We start from the raw sequence: 18465 nt of genomic DNA on the forward strand, positions 1-18465 counted from the left end.
AGACTTTGGATGAGTCTGAGAATTTTATCTAAGCTATGAATATATGAGACAAGTGTATGGTGAAAATTTGGAAACAAATGGATGAAATTTTTAAAATGGGCCAATGGGAAAGTGACATGTGGCATTTTTTTAATGATATAATATTATTTTAAAGAAAAATCAGCCCATTTAAACCCAAATTTTAAGTGCTGGCCGGCCATAAGGAAGAACAAGAGAGGAAATAGAGAAGAAAGGAAGACAAAAAGAAAAACCAAAGAGAAAGAAGAAAATTCAAAGGGAAATTCACGGTTTTTGACCATTTACGCGTCTAACGGTAAGATTTTTTGATTTTAGCTTGATTTCTACCTTTCCTATGCCTTTATTTCCATTTAGCATGCTTGAGGAGAGAGATCAAAAAGTGATATCAAGGTCTGGATGAAATTCTAGGGGAGAGAAATTGAAATTTTTAGGTTTTGATTTTTAGTTAAATTGATAGTTTTAGCTAGTTAAATGTGTTTAGAAATTAAATTGGGCAAGAAATCATTAAATTTTCACAATACCCACTCTTGGCTGGATGCTCAATGCTGTACAATGATGATGAATTGATTTTATTCTAAGGGAAATGAAGAGAAAATGATGAAAAATGATTAAACGTGATAGAAAAACAAAGTTGAAAATTAACCGAGTTAATGTCCCATTTTTGGCCAAATTTTCCAAGGAAGGGAGTGAGCTGATTTTGTTGTTTTTAGAAGGTTATTGGCTGATATTTAATGGTTAGAAATGTTGGAGAGAGAATGGGATGATTTATAGCTAAAATGGAGCGTGTTAGCAATTTATCGGGCAAAGTACCAAAAATAGGTTAATACCGCGTTTAAGCCGTTTTAGGCTATTGCATTTCATACCATGCATTAGTATAGGATTTAAGTTAATTATATAGTGATTTAGCATCAATGTGATGAATTGTGTAAATTTTTGTAATGTGTCTTAGGAGGAGAGCCTTCCGGAAAAGGCAAAGAAGTCGTACCCGACGAGTAGTGATCGGGGTGCTTAGAAAGCTTTTAGTTTGTATAAACGGTGAGTAAACTTATTATTATTGTAAATTATCTAGAGTTTATTTTAAATGCCCTTTATGTATTTTATGAAATGAGAACGAGATTAAAACGGGATTTTTGATGTTTTAGGAATAAATGTGACAAATAAAAATATATTGTATTGATTATGAAATTGAGTAATTGGAGGCTACAAATTGACTTGAAAAATATATATTTTCCTAGGAATGGCTTATGAGAAATGAGTATATGTGGCTATATTTTGTGAATGCATTGGGAAATTTATGTAAGTTGTTTTACTATGCAGGCTGGATAAATAAATAAAAGCCACGTTATACTGTCAAAATTTTATTAAAATTGGTGGGTTAGTCACTGTAGTGACGGGTTTTCGTGGACTACCTATTAGAGGGGCACGGTAAACCCAGTTATATAGTTACTCCGGTTGTAGAGGCGAGGAGGGTAACTCCTGGGGTAGTATTAGAGCTCACTTCACGTCGAGCTCCTTTGGCGGACTCGGTTAGATGCCTTGGCTAAGGTATCCCCGAGGATTAGTTTTGGCTTGAGCCTTGTTTTAATAAAAGACATAAGCCTTAACAATTGTTTTGGTAAATTATAAATATTTTATGGTTTAAGAAAAAATTGAAAACATTATGAAATGGGTTAAAATTTGTTGTTTAAACTTGCCTCCATTTTACTCGCCTTTAGATATTTATGATAATGTTTGTTTACTCATTGGGATTGCAAAATCTCACCCAACTCCTTTCCACCCATTTCAGGTTCAGTATAGACTGTAGATAGCTGATCTCATCGAGGACTACCATTGGATCTGCATTTTCCAAACCGTAGGTTCACAGTCCTCTTCACTTTTGTTTATTCGGGGGCCCTCTTGTTATTGTAAATTAAATTAAATATTTTGGCTTACTGTGTTTCAGTATGTATAAATTTATTTAGCTTTTACGCTATAAAAATTATTCATGTATAACTCTATAAATATTGTTTTATAAGAAAATAGAATATTTTTCTTAATATTTCTTTTATTTTTTTTATTATATTCAAATAACCGTAATTTCGTTTTAAATGAAGATTTGAGACTTTTAAACTCATTTTGAATATGAATTATGTGTTTTGTACTTGTATATTACGTTTTAGCCAGTGTCGAAAATTTTGAGAAAAAAATGACCAAAATACCCTTGTGTGGCGAAAATTTTATTTTGATTGTTTTTGATCTAAAATAGTGTATATTCTCTAAAAGCTAGATATTTAACAACGATTGCTCACAGGAAAGGAAAGAAACTGATATGTAAGCCTTGCGGGGTTCCGGTTGGCATTCCGGATAATGAGTGTCAATCAGGGACGTTGCGGCGATTGTCATGGGCCTGAGGGAGGTTCCGGGTCGTGACAATTCTATTGGTATCAGAGCTTTTGGTTTTAAAGATAAGAGCTTTTGGTTTTAAAGACAAGAGTTTTTGGTTTTAAAGTAGTTTTAAAAAAAATTACAATATGAGTGTGGCCCCGGATTAAGTTAAGTTAGGGTTGAATAGAATGCATGCATTTTCATATAGAGCCTAAGGTTCCCTAAGCTTGCTCGTTTTCTCTTATAGATTATTATGCCTCCTCGACGCGGACGCCCACCTCTCACTAGATCGGTTGGGAGGGGAAAAGGTCGTTCCCAACGTCGTCAGCTAGATGCAGTATGGGAAGAATCGGCTGCGTCTACTATTCGGGCAGCACCTACTGCTGAGCAGGCCGATAGTCCTCCACATCCTCCACCTCCTCCGCCACCTACGGGTATTCCCACCATGCCTACTGAGGCAACACAGGCATTGGCAGCTTTCTTTACCGCAATGGCTGGTGGAGCTCCGACTGGTCAAGTTCCACCTATAGTACCACCAGTTACTCCTTTAGTTCCACCACCGGTACAAGATGTATCCATTTCCAAGAAGCTAAAGGAGGCTAGACAGCTCGGTTGTGTGTCTTTCACGTGTGAGTTGGATGCCACTGTGGCAAAGGACTGGATTAATCAGGTTTCAGAGACTCTCTCTGATATGAGATTAGACAACGATATGAAGCTGATGGTGGCTACGAGATTATTAGAGAAGAGGGCTCGTACTTGGTGGAATTCAGTGAAGTCCCGTTCCACTACTCCTCAGACGTGGCCCAATTTTCTCAAGGAATTTGATGGTCAATATTTCACTTATTTTCATCAAAAAGAAAAGAAGAGAGAATTTTTGAGTTTGAAATAGGGGAATCTAACTGTAGAGGAGTACGAGACTCGTTTTAACGAGTTAATGTTATATGTGCCGGATCTGGTGAAATCTGAGCAGGATCAGGCCAGTTATTTCAAGGAAGGGCTCCGTAATGAGATTAGAGAGCGGATGACAGTGACTGGTAGGGAGCCGCATAAGGAGGTGGTACAGATGGCTTTACGAGCTGTGAAGCTCGTGACTGAGAATAGGAGGATTCGAACTGAGTTTGCAAAAAGGAGGAATCCTGGTATGTCTTCTAGTCAACCAGTAAAAAGAGGCAAGGACTCAGCGATTTCAGGGAGTACTACTTCTGTTTCTGTGACATCTCCTCGACCTTCATTTCCACCATCACAATAGAGACCTTCGAGGTTTAGCAGATCTGCTTTGACTGGTTCTGGGAAGAGTTTCAGAGGTTCTGACAGATGCAGAAATTGTGAGAATTATCATAGTGGGCTATGTAGAGAGCCAACAAGATGTTTCCAATGTGGACAGATGAGTCATATTAGGAGTAATTGCCCACGGTTAGGACGAGCCACGGTAGTTGCATCATCTTCACCAGCTCGCACTGATATACAGAGGAGAGATTCTTCTGGGTTGCCACCGAGACAGGGAGTGGCCATACGATCCGGTGTGGAGAATAATACCCCGGCACATCCACCTTTGAGACCACAGACTCGTACCTTGACAAGAGTTTTCGCTGTGACGGAAGATGAGGCACAAGTCTGACCTGGAGTAGTGACAGGTACTATGTCTTTATTTGATAAATATGCTTATGTTTTGATAGATTCTGGCTCAGATAAGTCTTATGTGAGCACCACATTTGCATCAATTGCTGATAGAAACCTGTCACCATTAGAGGAAGAAATTGTAATTCACACCCCTTTAGGAGAAAAGCTAGTTAGAAACAGTTGTTATAGAGACTGCGGGGTAAGGGTAGGCGAGGAAGAATTTAGGGGTGACTTAATTCCTGTAGAGATCCTGGATTTTGATCTAATATTGGGTATGGACTGGTTAACTGCAAATCGGGCGAACGTGGATTGTTTTCGAAAGGAAGTTGTTCTCCGAAATTCAGAGGGAGCAGAGATTGTGTTTGTAGGGAAACGTCGAGTATTACCGTCCTGTGTAATCTCGACCATCAAAGCTTCGAAATTAGTGCAGAAAGGATATCCGACTTATTTGGCATATGTAATTGATACTTCAAAGGGGGAACCTAAGTTAGAGGATGTCCCGATAGTAAGTGAGTTTCCTGATGTATTTCCTGATGATTTACCGAGATTGCCTCCTGATCGAGAGCTTGAGTTCCCTATTGATTTACTTCCAAGTACCGCACCTATTTCTATCCCTCCATATAGAATGGCTCCGGCAAAGTTGAAGGAGTTGAAAGTACAATTGCAAGAGTTGGTGGACAAGGGTTTTATACGCTCTAGTATATCTCCGTGGGGAGCACCGGTTTTATTTGTGAAAACGAAAGACGGTACACTTCGGTTATGTATCGATTACCGACAGCTTAACAGAATGACCATTAAGAACAAGTATCCGTTATCGAGGATTGATGATCTTTTTGATCAATTATAGGGAGCTACAGTGTTTTCCAAGGTTGATCTAAGGTCTGGGTATCATCAGTTCAGGATTAAAGAACAGGATGTACCCAAGACAGCGTTCAGGACTCGGTACGGTTATTATGAGTTCTTGGTCATGCCTTTCGAGTTAACTAACGCACTGGCAGCTTTTATGGATCTCATGAATAGGGTGTTCCACCCTTACTTGGACAAGTTTGTTATTGTGTTCATTGATGACATACTGGTTTACTCGAGAGATAATGATGAGCACGCTGCCCACTTGCGTATAGTATTACAAACTTTGAGGGAAAGACAGTTGTATGCAAAGTTTTCGAAGTGTGAGTTTTGGTTACAGGAAGTGGTATTCTTGGGACACGTAGTATCGAGAACTGGAATATATGTTGATCCTAAGAAAGTAGAGGCAATTTTACAATGGGAGCAACCTAAGACAGTGACGGAGATTCGTAGTTTCCTAGGATTAGCCGGTTATTATCGGAGGTTTGTTTAGGGGTTTTCCTTAATAGCAGCTCCTTTGACCCGTCTAACTCGTAAGGGAGTTAAGTTTGTGTGGGATGATATTTGTGAGAATCGATTTCAGGAGCTAAAGAATCGGTTAACCTCCGTTCCCGTTTTAACACTTCCTGTTAATGGTAAGGGATTTGTAGTATATAGTGATGCCTCAAAGTTGGGGTTGGGGTGCGTATTGATGCAGGATGGAAAAAGTTGTGGCTTATGCTTGTAGACAGCTAAAGAGGCATGAAGCAAATTACCCTACCCATGATTTAGAGTTAGCAGCAGTGGTGTTTGCTTTAAAAATCTGGAGGCATTACTTGTATGGTGAGCATTGTCGGATATTTACGGATCACAAGAGTTTAAAATATTTGCTCACCCAAAAGGAGCTTAATTTGAGGCAAAGGCGATGGTTGGAGTTGATAAAAGATTATGACTTGGTGATAGACTATCATCTGGGAAAGGCGAACGTTGTAGCTGATGCCTTAAGTCGAAGTCTTCATCGTCTTTAGCAGCACTTTAGAGTTGTTATTTTCCAGCATTAATAGAGATGAAATCTCTTGGGGTCCAGTTGAGAAATGGTGAGGATGGATCCTTATTGGCAAACTTCATTGTGCGACCTTCGTTACTTAATCAGATCAAGGACATTCAGAGGTCTGATGATGAGTTAAGAAAAAAAATTCAAAAACTGACCGATGGGGGAGTCAGTGAGTTCAAATTTGGAGAGGATAACGTCTTGATGTTTAGAGATCGAGTTTGTGTTCTTGAGGGAAACCAGTTGAGACAAGCGATCATGGAAGAAGCCCATTCATCTACCTATGCATTACATCCCGGAAGCACCAAGATGTATAGGACTATCAGGGAGAATTATTGGTGGTCGGGTATGAAGCGAGACGTAGCAGAATTCGTAGCAAAGTGTCTCGTATGTCAACAAGTTAAGGCGGAGCATCAGAGGCCAGCAAGTACACTTCAGTCTTTACCTGTTCCCGAGTGGAAATGGGAGCATGTAACTATGGATTTTGTTTTGGGATTGCCGCGGACACAGAGGGGAAAGGATGCGATCTGGGTGATCGTAGATCGGTTGACTAAGTCCGCTCACTTTTTAGCTATCCATAGTACATACTCTATTGAGAAGCTGGCTCAGCTCTATATAGATGAGATTGTGAGGCTACATGGAGTTCCCGTTTCTATAGTGTCAGACCGAGATCCTTGATTCACTTCTCGATTCTGGCCAAAATTTCAAGAAGCTCTCGGAACCAAATTGAAATTTAGCACTGCTTTTCACCCACAGACGGATGGTCAGTCAGAGAGGACTATCCAGACCTTGGAGGATATGTTACGGGCTTGTGTCATTGACTTTATTGGGAGTTGGGATAGACATTTGCCATTGGTGGAATTTGCTTACAATAACAGCTTTCAATCTAGCATTGGTATGGCACCATACGAAGCTTTATATGGAAGGAAATGTCGTACTCCACTTTGTTGGGATGAAGTGAGTGAAAGAAAGTTAGTGAGTGTGGAATTGATCAAGCTAACTAATGACAAGATCAAGGTTATACGAGAGAGGCTAAAGGTAGCCCAAGATAGGCAGAAGAGCTATGCAGATAAACGAAGAAAAGACTTGGAGTTTGAGATCGATGATAAAGTTTTTCTTAAGGTTTCCCCTTGGAAAGGTAATAATTTGAATACTTTGAAGTATTAAATCTTATTGATTATACTATCATGATAAATTATGGTGTTTTATTGGATAATGAAAGGTGTGATTCGATTTACGAAGAGGGAAAAGCTCAACCCGAGATATATTGGACCATTTCGAATCATTGAAAGGATTGGACCAGTGGCTTATCGGTTAGAATTACCTCCGGAGTTAGATTGGATCCACAACGTTTTCCATGTCTCCATGCTTAAGAAATATGTACCAGATCCCTCTCACGTCCTCGAAGCACCTCCGATCGAGTTGCATGACGATTTGAAGTTCAAGGTACAATCTATGAGTATCTTGGATCGAAAGGATCGAGTACTGAGAAACAAGAGTATTTCAATGGTCAAAGTGTTGTGGAAAAGTGCTCGAATGGAGGAAATGACATGGGAAGTAGAGCATCAGATGAGGAACCAATACCTGCATCTATTTGTCGAATCTGGTAAGTGAAATTTTGAGGTCCAAATTTTATTTTAAGGGGGGTAGAATTGTAAAACCCGACCCTATAAATACATGTCATGACATACATGCATTGAGTAGCATGTTATTACGCTAGAAAAGTACCTAAGAATAGACGAAACTTGATATTGTACCTAACGGTACACTTAAATTGATTTAACCTCGAACTAGTTCAAATAGGAATTGTAGGATGAAATTTAATATTTTATAGTCCAGGAATGACTAAAAATGATTGTTCAGAGTTCGAGGGTTCATTTGGGGTAAAATTAGAAATTTTGATACTGAAGGGTAAAATCGTCATTTTACCACCTAAGATAATAATTTGATCATGGAGTGAAATTTTTGACCAAGATTAACTATTTGGAGTATAATTTAATGATAGGAAGTGAAAAAGTTTAATTCTGGTGATTTTTGGAGTGTAGGGGCAAAATCGTAATTTTGCCACCCTCGGACAAAATTTGAGATTTTGAGAGAATTTAGATCAAATTTGACAAATTGGAGAATGGTATGAGTATAAGGGATGAAAAATATGTCTATGGGCAATTTTTCAATTTTTGGGGCAAAAATGTAATTTTTGACTTTTACGGGGGTAAAAGTGTAAATTTCAAAAATTACTCCACCGAGACTTTGGATGAGTCTGAGAATTTTATCTAAGCTATGAATATATGAGACAAGTGTATGGTGAAAATTTGGAAACAAATGGATGAAATTTTAAAAATGGGCCAATGGGAAAGTGACATGTGGCATTTTTTAATGATATAATATTATTTTAATAAAAAATCAGCCCATTTAAACCCAAATTTTAAGTGCTGGCCGGCCATAAGGAAGAACAAGAGAGGAAATAGAGAGGAAAGGAAGAAAAAAAGAAAAACCAAAGAGAAAGAAGAAAATTCAAAGGGAAATTCACGGTTTTCGACCGTTTACGCATCTAACGGTAAGATTTTTCGATTTTAGCTTGATTTCTACCTTTCCTATGCCTTTATTTCCATTTAGCATGCTTGAGGAGAGAGATCAAAAAATGATATCAACGTCTGGATTAAATTCTAGGGGAGAGAAATTGAAATTTTTAGGTTTTGATTTTTAGTTAAATTGATAGTTTTAGTTAGTTAAATGTGTTTAGAAATTAAATTGGGCAAGAAATCATTAAATTTTCACAATACCCACTCTTGGCTGGATGTTCAATGCTGTACAATGATGATGAATTGATTTTATTCTAAGGGAAATGAAGAGAAAATGATGAAAAACGATTAAACGTGATAGAAAAACAAAGTAGAAAATTAACCGAGTTAATGTCCCATTTTTGGCAGAATTTTCCAAGGAAGGGAGTGAGCTGATTTTGTTGTTTTTAGAAGGTTATTGGCTGATATTTAATGGTTAAAAATGTTGGAGAGAGAATGGGATGATTTAGAGCTAAAATGGAGCGCGTTAGCAATTTATCAGGAAAAGTGCCAAAAATAGGTTAATACCGCGTTTAAGCCGTTTTAGGTTATTGCATTTCATACCATGCATTAGTATAGGATTTAAGTTAATTATATAGTGATTTAGTATCAATGTGATGAATTGTGTAAATTTTTGTAATGTGTCTAGGAGGAGAGCCTTCCAAAAAAGGCAAAGAAGTCGTACCCGACGAGTAGTGATCGGGGCGCTTAGAAAGCTTTTAGTTTGTACAAACGGTGAGTAAACTTATTATTATTGTAAATTATCTAGAGTTTATTTTAAATGCCCTTTATGTATTTTATGAAATGAGAACGAGATTAAAACGGGATTTTTGATGTTTTAGGAATAAATGTGACAAATAAAAATATATTGTATTGATTATGAAATTGAGTAATTGGAGGCTACAAATTGACTTGAAAAATATATATTTTCCTAGGAATGGCTTATGAGAAATGAGTATATGTGGCTATATTTTGTGAATGCATTGGGAAATTTATGTAAGTTGTTTTACTATGCAAGCTGGATAAATAAATAAAAGCCACGTTATACTGTCGAAATTTTATTAAAATTGGTGGGTTAGTCACTGCAGTGACGGGTTTCCGTGGACTGCCTATTAGAGGGGCACGGTAAACCCAGTTATATAGTTACTCCGGTTGTAGAGGCGAGGAGGGTAACTCTTGGGGTAGTATTAGAGCTCACTTCACGTTGAACCCCTATGTGAATATGTAACTCGACCAACGCCAAGGAACAGCTGGTTTTAAAAATAAAAATGTGTTTCACGTGTGAATATTTTAACACCCTTGGCGGACTCGGTTAGATGCCTTGGCCAAGGTATCCCCGAGGATTAGTTTTGGCTTGAGCCTTGTTTTAATAAAAGACATAAGCCTTAACAATTGTTTTGGTAAATTACAAATATTTTATGGTTTAAGAAATAAATTGAAAACATTATGAAATGGGTTGAAATTTGTTGTTTAAACTTGCCTCCATTTTACTCGCCTTTAGATATTTATGATAATGTCTGTTTACTCATTGGGATTGCAAAATCTCACCCAACTCCTTTCCACCCATTTCAAGTTCAGTATAGACTGTAGATAGCTGATCTCATCGAGGACTACCATTGGATCTACATTTTCCAAACCGTAGGTTCACAGTCCTCTTTACTTTTGTTTATTCGGGGGCCCTCTTGTTATTGTAAATTAAATTAAATATTTTGGCTTACTGTATTTCAGTATGTATAAATTTATTTAGCTTTTACGCTATAAAAATTATTCACGTATAACTCTATAAATATTGTTTTATAAGAAAATAGAATATTTTCCTTAATATTTCTTTTATTTTTTTATTATATTCAAATAACCGTAATTTCATTTTAAATGAAGATTTTAGACTTTTAAACTCATTTTGAATATGAATTATGTGTTTTGTACTTGTATATTACGTTTTAGCCAGTTTCAAAATTTTTGAGAAAAAAATGACCAAAATACCCCTGTGTGGCGAAAATTTTATTTTGATTGTTTTTGATCTAAAATAGTGTATATTCTCTAAAAACTAGATATTTAACAACGATTGCTCACAGGAAAGGAAAGAAACTGATATGTAAGCCTTGCGGGATTCCGGTTGGCATTCCGGATAATGAGTGTCAATCAGGGACGTTGCGGCGATTGTCATGGGCCTGAGGGAGGTTCCGGGTCGTGACACTAGAAATTTGCGATACTTTCAAATATAATGGAGTAATTGATAATGCTATCAAATTGAGACTGTTTCCATTTTCTTTGAGGGATAAAGCAAAGAGTTCGCTTAATTAATTACTAGTGGGTCTATTTCTACATAAGAGGACTTGGCTCAAAAGTTTTTGGCAAAATTCTTTCCACCTGCCAAGACTGTAAAGATGAGGAATGATATAACCTCATTCACACAATTCAAAAGTGAATCCTTGTATGCAGCTTGGGAGAGATTTAAGGAACAACTTAGAAAATGCCCATAACATGCAATTCCTAATTGGTTGCAAGTTCAGACATTTTACAATGTGCTAGTTGGTTCAATAAAAACTACAATTGATGCTGCCGCTAGTGGGGCATTAATTGGTAAGAATGTTGCAGATGCTTATAATCTGTTGGAAGATATGGCCTCAAATAATTACCAATGGCCTTCAGAAAGGTCTGGTTTGAGAAAAGTTATTGGAGCCTATGAAATTGATGTAGTTAGCATCATAACAGCACAAGTGGCTGCACTATCCAAGAAGTTTGACACATTGGGAGTTCATGCTGTTCAAAATTCATTTGTACTTTGTGAGATGTGTGGAGATAGCCATCCAAGTGATCAATGTCCATACAATTCTGAATCAGTAACCCATCATGCCCTCTAGGTTTCAATAACAAGCTAGACCACCAATTCCTAAAAAGAAGCCCCAATTGGAAGAACTTCTAATGCAATACTACTATCGATTTTGCACACACAAGTATACGTATTGAACAAGTAATATAGACAGTAAGTCTAGAATCGTATTCCACAGGGATTAGCTCTTAATTCTTCACTAAGTACTAAAATTATGACAAATTAATCTTGTTGAAGCAACTTGATGTTTTAGAAAATTAATTAAAACTAAATGAAAGCAACCACTAAATTAATTAACATAAACTAAAAATTCACTTGAGAAAGGCAATATATTAAAATTTAGGATTACGAGTTCATTTAAAACTTCATCTGATACCAACTTGTTTTGTTATATATCTTTCTTGGGTGGTTTTACTAACCTAGAATCCAAAGCTATGGACAAGTCTCCGTTGAGTTGCTTGTACAAATACCTAACTTCATTAGTTCACTATATGTCTATAGGAAGCAATTAAATTAACTTCATTAAGCAAATGTCCTACTGTGGCTATGTATGGGAATTGGTGTATGTCTACCTGAATCGCAAATTAGATCACCTAAGTGACGTGAACATACACTATTCAAACCTTAGTCCAATCTAAAATCTCTCTGTCGAGTCTCAATTAGATTCACCAATCAATTAATTGTTCACCAAGCAATCAAAAGCATGAAGAACATATTTGAATAAGCAAAACTACACTCATTCATGATAAATAAAAGAGAAACTAATATTCAAACTACATGTTGCAATCCACCACAATCCTAGAAAGATAATTTAGCTCATAATAACTAATAAAAACAACATCCAAACAAATTTAGCCATGAATCCAAGTCAAAGAAAATAAAAGAAACGCAAAAGTAGATAAAGAAACTAAGTTTTGAAGCTTTGCAATCTCAATTCTCTCTCAATTTCTCTTGTTTTCTTGCTTTGTTCTTGGCTCCAAATCTCCAGAATAGTTGCTTGCTACTTCCCCCTTAAAATCTTTGAAAAAGTTCCTTAAATAGCCTCCAAAAACCTAATTTCCAAAATCTTGTTAACTTTTTATTTTTAGAAAATCAGCCAACGCTGTGGTGCTACTTTTTCAGTGCTACAGTGCTAAGTTCTCAAGAAAATATGGTGTGCTTCCTTTCACTAGCGCTCAAGCCTTGTTCTCCCAGCACTATAGCAGTCTATTAATTTTGAATGTGATTTTCATCTTGATCTGATTTGAACTGGGCAAAGTAGTAAGCATGAAAGCTTTATTCCTATCTCTTAACTTTGCAATGGCTTAAGAATCACATTAATTGGAGTTATGGATTGAAAGATATGCTCTAAATACCACATCATGTTCAGTCCATGCATATTATAGCATTGCTTTGAATTAGACAAATATTTTGACCACAATCCAATTATAACTGGGCAAAGTGATAAACACAGAAGTTGTAGCCCTTTTTCTTATAATTCTAGTGCTTTAAGAATCACCTCATTTTGAGTTCTATAGAGAGAGATATGATCAAAATACCATAATATATACGAATGAAGCCATCGCCATACTTGTACGAATTTTCATCAAATGAGACTTTTTCATCAAATTTCCTACAAAAGCAATGAAAGAAACCAGCAATAACTGCTCTTAAAGTAATTTAAAACAAAATAACATAAAATTTAACTAAAATAACTTAAATTAACTACTCAACATGTAATCAAACTTAAACTAGAAAAACACCTAAATGCTACAATCCGAACCTAAAATCTCAAAGATCTAGCTATTTAAGCCTCCAAAATGTGTCATAATAACTCTATATAATAAAGTTATCAAATACATATCAAAGAATGATGCTATAATTCAAAGCTATGAAGCTTCTTTAAGAAATCTTGGGACCTAAATGTGACAGCTTGCAAATTCCATCAATAATAGGCCCTAGGGTGCCTTGCCAAGTGATACTCAAGCCAATCCCAAAGGTAAGCAACAATGTAATGCAATCACCCTTAGGAATGGAAAAAAAGTTGAAAGGGTAAAGGAAAAATCAAGTGAGTGTTCCAAAGAGCATGTGGATGATGAAGAATTAATTGTTGAGAAAAAAGTTAAAGTTGAAAAGAAAGATGATGAGAAAGCTAAAAATCAAGTGAAGTCTCAAGCAAATTATCCTCCACCACCCTTTTCGCAAAGGTTACAAAAGCAAAAGCTAGATAAGCAATTTGAGAAATTTTTCAATGTTTTCAAGAACCTCTACATAAATATTCCTTTTGCTGAAGCTTTGGAAAACATGCCAAGCTATGTTAAGTTTCTAAAAGACATCTTAACCAAAAAGAGGAAATTGAAAGACTTTGCAATAGTTGCACTTACTGAGGAGTGCAGTGCTATGCTTCAAAATAAGCTTCCACCAAGTTGAAAGATCTAGGGAGTTTTTCTATCCCTTGCACTATTGGTAGATTTAAATTTTCTAAATCTTTATGTGATTTGGGTGCTAGTATTTCAATTATGCCTTTGTCAATTGCTAAGAAAATTGGACTTGATGAGATACAACCTACAAAAATTTCTTTGAAATTAGCTGACAAAACAGTTACGTACACTATTGTGATTATTGAGGATGTGTTGGTTAAAGTTGGGCATTTCTACATTCTGGTGGACTTCATTGTGCTTGACATGGAAGAAGATGTGGAAATTTCATTAATCTTGGGACAACCATTCTTGGCTACTACTAGTGCAACCATTGATGTGACGGAAGGTGTTGTCGATTTTGCACATGCAAGTATACTTATCGAACAAGTAATATAGTGATGAAGTAGAGTATCATTCCCAAGGAGATTTGTTCCTAAATTTTTACTAAGTACTAAAATCTTATAACAAATTAATCTTCTTTAAGTAATCAAAATTTACAAAAAATTAATTAAAACAAAATGAAAATAAAGACTAAATTAACTAACAAACTAAATAAGTTGAGAAAGGTAGTATATTAAAGACCTAGGATTATAGGTTCATTCAACATTTCATCTAATACCAACTTTTCTTGTTATTTATCTTTCTTGGGCAATTTTACTAACCTAGAATCCAAAGCTATGGACAAGTCTCCATCAAGTTGCTTATACAAATACGTAACTTAATTAATTCACTATATATCTATAGAAATCAATTAAAGTAAGTTCATTAAGCAAGTGTCCTAATGTGGCTATGTATGAGAATTGGTGTATGTCTACTCAATCGCGAATTAGATCACCTAAGTGACATGAACATACACTATTCAAACCTTAGTTCAATCTAAAATCTCTCTGTTGAGTCTCAATTAGATTTACAACTCAGTTAATGATTAGCCAAAGAATCAAAAGCATTAAAAACATATTTAAATAAGCAAAACGACACCCATTCATGATAAATAAAAGAGAAACTAATATTCAAACTATATGTTGAAATCCACCATAATCCTAGAAAGATAATTTGGCTCATAATATGTAATAAAAACAATATCCAAAGAAATTTAACCATGAATCCAAATCAAAGAAAATAAAAGAAACACAAAAGTAGAGAAAGAAACTAAGTGTCGATGCTTTGCAATCTCAATTCTCTCTCAAATTCTCTTGTTTTCTTGCTTTGTTCTTGGCTCCAAATGTCCAGAATAGTTGCTTGTTGCCTCCTCCTTAAAATCTATGAAAAAGGTCCCTTAAATAGGCTCCAAGTAACCTAAATTCTAAAATCCTATCCAATTTTTATTCTTGAAAAATTGCCCAACGCTGCGGTCCTGAGCTCTCGGGAAAATTGTATGGTGAGCTTCCTTTCACTAGCACTGCAGCCTTTTTCTCTCAGTGCTGAGGTAGTATATCAAATTTGAACGTGATGTTCACCCTAATCTGCTCCGAACTAGGCAAAGTGGTAAACATAAAAGTTTTATTCCTATCTCTTAGCTTTTCAATGGCTTAGGATTCACGTCAATTAGACTTAGGGATTGAAAGATATGCTCCAAATACTGCATCATATTGAGTCCATGCATACTGCTACAGTGCTCTAACTTAGACAAATATTTTGACCATGATCCAGTCAGAACTGGGCAAAGTGGTAAACATAAAAGTTGTAGCGCTTCCTCTTACTGTTCTAGTGGTTCAAGAATCACTTCATTTGGAGTTCTTTAGAGAGAGAGATATGGTTAAAATACCACAACATATATGAATGAAGTCATCACCATACTTGCACAGATTTTCATTAAATAAGCCTTTTCCATCAAATTTCCTACAAAAGCGAGAAGAGAAATTACCAATACTACTTTTAAAGTAATTTAAAAAAAAGTACATAAAATTTAACTAAAATAACTTAAATTAACTACTCAACATGTAATCAAACTTAAACAAGCAAAACACCTAAAATGCTATGATCTAAATCTAATATCTCAAAGATCTAACTACTTAAGCCCCAAAAATGTGTCAAAATAACTTTATATAATAGAGTTACCACATCCTCAAACTTAAGATTTTGCTAGTCCTCGAGTAAAACATAAAATAAAATACAGTAACATAAATAAAGAAAATAACTTAAATAGAAATCAATTGCACCACTTCAGCAATCACTTTTAATATCTTTAAAAGTTAATCCAAATTCTCAACTCTAAACAATACACAAATATTATTCAAGTTCATGTTTCAATTCAAATACAAGCTTATTGTTAAGTGGATTTTTGTGTGTGTGTGTGTGTGTAGTCTTTTCACCTAGAACATTGTACAATCCAGATAAGTTTAGATTCATGGAAAATTTTAATTAGTAATTAAATTCCATAAGTTTGCTTTTCATCTCTCTCTTCACTGATATAGACTAACACTAAATTAAGGATCAACAAGACTTTAATTAGCTTGTAATGTATGGCTAGGGTTAAGGTGGGATATGAGATAATGTATAGCTCAAATTACCCTAAGCACATAGTTAATCTAGAACCTATTCAGAGTTTTGTTTTCCTTCACCTAGCATACCCTTTCCATCAACCTTTTTCTTTTGTTCAACACTTCATTCTTTCTTTCCCTTTTTCTTTTTTCTTAATTTCACACTCCTAAACTTCTTTTATTAGGTAGTGAGATGAATACAATCATATTTTTGAACTTTTCATCACTTTTTCAACTTGACTACCTCTTTCACTATGTGGCTCATAACACATCCTAAATTGACTTATGCACTTAGGAATGAGGGATGCAAGAATTGTTGGAAATATTAATATAAGGGTCTAGGCTAAAAAATTAAGTGTTCAAACAAAGAAAAGATGTCATTAGGCTCAAAGGGGGAAACGAAGGATAATTTATGTAAAGGAAGCTACAAAAGGCTTAGTCGGTCCAAAAATGGCCTAAATCATCTCCTGAACTAAGTATAGCCTAGAATTTTACCTCGAGAGAGAATCAAACAAATTCTAGAACTTAATACATAATTCAAAATTTTCACATTCACATAAACCTTCTCTAAATAAGTACAATGAATCTAAGCAAAAGACATGGTGCTCAAAATGTAAAAATTTTAACCTAACAATAAAGCTTCATAGGAGAATTTCTATAACACTCAAACAATATTCACATGTCTCGAAGAATCAAGATAAGAATATAATTGAGTTCTCATCATTGGATAAAAAAATTAAACAAAATTGGCACAATTAAATTTAGTTCAAATGCAAATGCACATGCATAAAAAAAATGTAACGAAAATAAACTAACTTAAACTATCACAAACACTAATAACAATAAAACCCTCCCCCAAACTTAAATTGCACATTGTCCTCAATGTGAAAAGCTAAAAGAATAAGGAACAGAGAATCCATTATCAATGGTGACAGTGCAATGAAAGCTCTAATTTTTGTCCTCCTTAGCTTCATGCTTTCCAAACCTACAAACTTAACAAACAAGCTAGGGAGAGGTTAGAAATACTTATTTAAATAGAAAAGTAAAAACTAACAAAAACACTACCAAACTTAAAAGGATATAGCTTGGGTTGCCTCTCAAGAAGTGCTTCTTTATAGTCACTAGCTTGACTATGATACCCCATTTGTCGCTTCTTCATCACCGTAAAAATGCTTGAGGCTTTGTTTCATTACCTTGAATGCCCCAATAAGTGTACTAAAAATTTCAACATAGCCATATGACAAAAGTTTTACCACCTTAAAGGTTTTCCACCAATATGGTTGAAGTTGCCATGATAAAAGGTTAAGGTGTGCACTAAAGAATGTTACGTGTTGTCCAACCTCAAAATCAAGATCACCGAAAGGTGGTATATTATGCACATCATAACACTACTTCATGTTGAAATGTAGTGGCAGTGGCTCTAACTTATGAGTTGGTACTTACTTACTTGTAGGTGGTGGGCTAGGATTACGTTTACCTTCATTAGCTAAGTCTACTCTATAACATTGAGCTATAAAGGAAAGGCATTTAGGAGAATTGAAAATAGTAAATTCAACTACCTCATCTCAAACTTTGAGAGTTATTTTGCCTTCCCTTACATTTATTAGTGCGCCTGCAGTGGCCAAGAATAGAAGTCCCAGTATGATTAGAATCTCTAGATCTTCTTCCATCTCAAGTACAATGAAATCCACTAGAATGTACAATTTCCCAACCTTAAGCAAGCCATCCTTTATAACCCCACAAGGGTGCCTTATCACTCTGTCAGCTAGTTGCAATGTGATTGTAGTAGGTTGAATCTCCGGCAGTCTAATTCTCCTAGCAACAGACAAAAGCATAATTGAGACACCAACACCCAAGTCACATAAAGGGCTCAAAAAATTAAAATTACCAATCAAGCAAGGGATAGAAAAACTGCTTGGGTCCTTAAGCTTTGATGGAAGCTTGGTCTGGATTATTGTGCTACACTCCTTAATGAGCGTAATTGTCCCAAAATCCTCTAGTTTTCTCTTATTTGTCAATATGTCCTTTATGAACTTCACAAATGATGGCATTTTCTCTAAAGCTTCCACAAAAGGAATTTTGATGTGAAGCTTTTTGAATAGCTCAAGAAATTTTTGGAAGTGCTTATCAAGCTTTTGTTTTTTAAGGTGTTGAGGAAAAGGTGGTGGTGGTAAAGTTGTCTTTGCTTCCTTCTCTTGACTTTGCCTATCAACTGTCTCAATCACCATTTTATTCTCAATAGGATCATCTTGAAAATTAGCTTGCCTAACACTATGTTCAACCTCTTTTTCGCTTCTCAAGGTGATTGCCATAA

The 18465-nt window shown here is 35.6% G+C and overlaps 1 protein-coding gene and 1 non-coding gene across 2 annotated transcripts; both read right to left on the reverse strand.

The window, feature by feature from the left end:
* Window positions 1-10823: 10823 nt before the first annotated feature.
* Window positions 10824-10930, reverse strand: LOC148763594 (small nucleolar RNA R71). The gene has a single exon (XR_016025675.1). It is a non-coding gene; the product is annotated as a small nucleolar RNA R71 (small nucleolar RNA).
* Window positions 10931-17716: 6786 nt separating this feature from the next.
* LOC108661137 (uncharacterized) lies at window positions 17717-18202 on the reverse strand. The gene has a single exon (XM_018117027.2). It carries the CDS (start codon window positions 18200-18202, stop codon window positions 17717-17719), a length of 486 nt encoding a protein of 161 aa, XP_017972516.2.
* Window positions 18203-18465: the final 263 nt, after the last annotated feature.

This window comes from Theobroma cacao, chromosome 3 (assembly GCF_053813885.1).
Source record: "Theobroma cacao isolate CCN51 chromosome 3, ASM5381388v1, whole genome shotgun sequence".
NCBI lineage: Eukaryota > Viridiplantae > Streptophyta > Magnoliopsida > Malvales > Malvaceae > Theobroma > Theobroma cacao.

Coding starts and splice junctions, on each gene's coding strand:
- LOC108661137 (XM_018117027.2), bottom strand. CDS start 18,202: ATGCCATCATTTGTGAAGTTCATAAAGGACATATTGACAAATAAGAGA.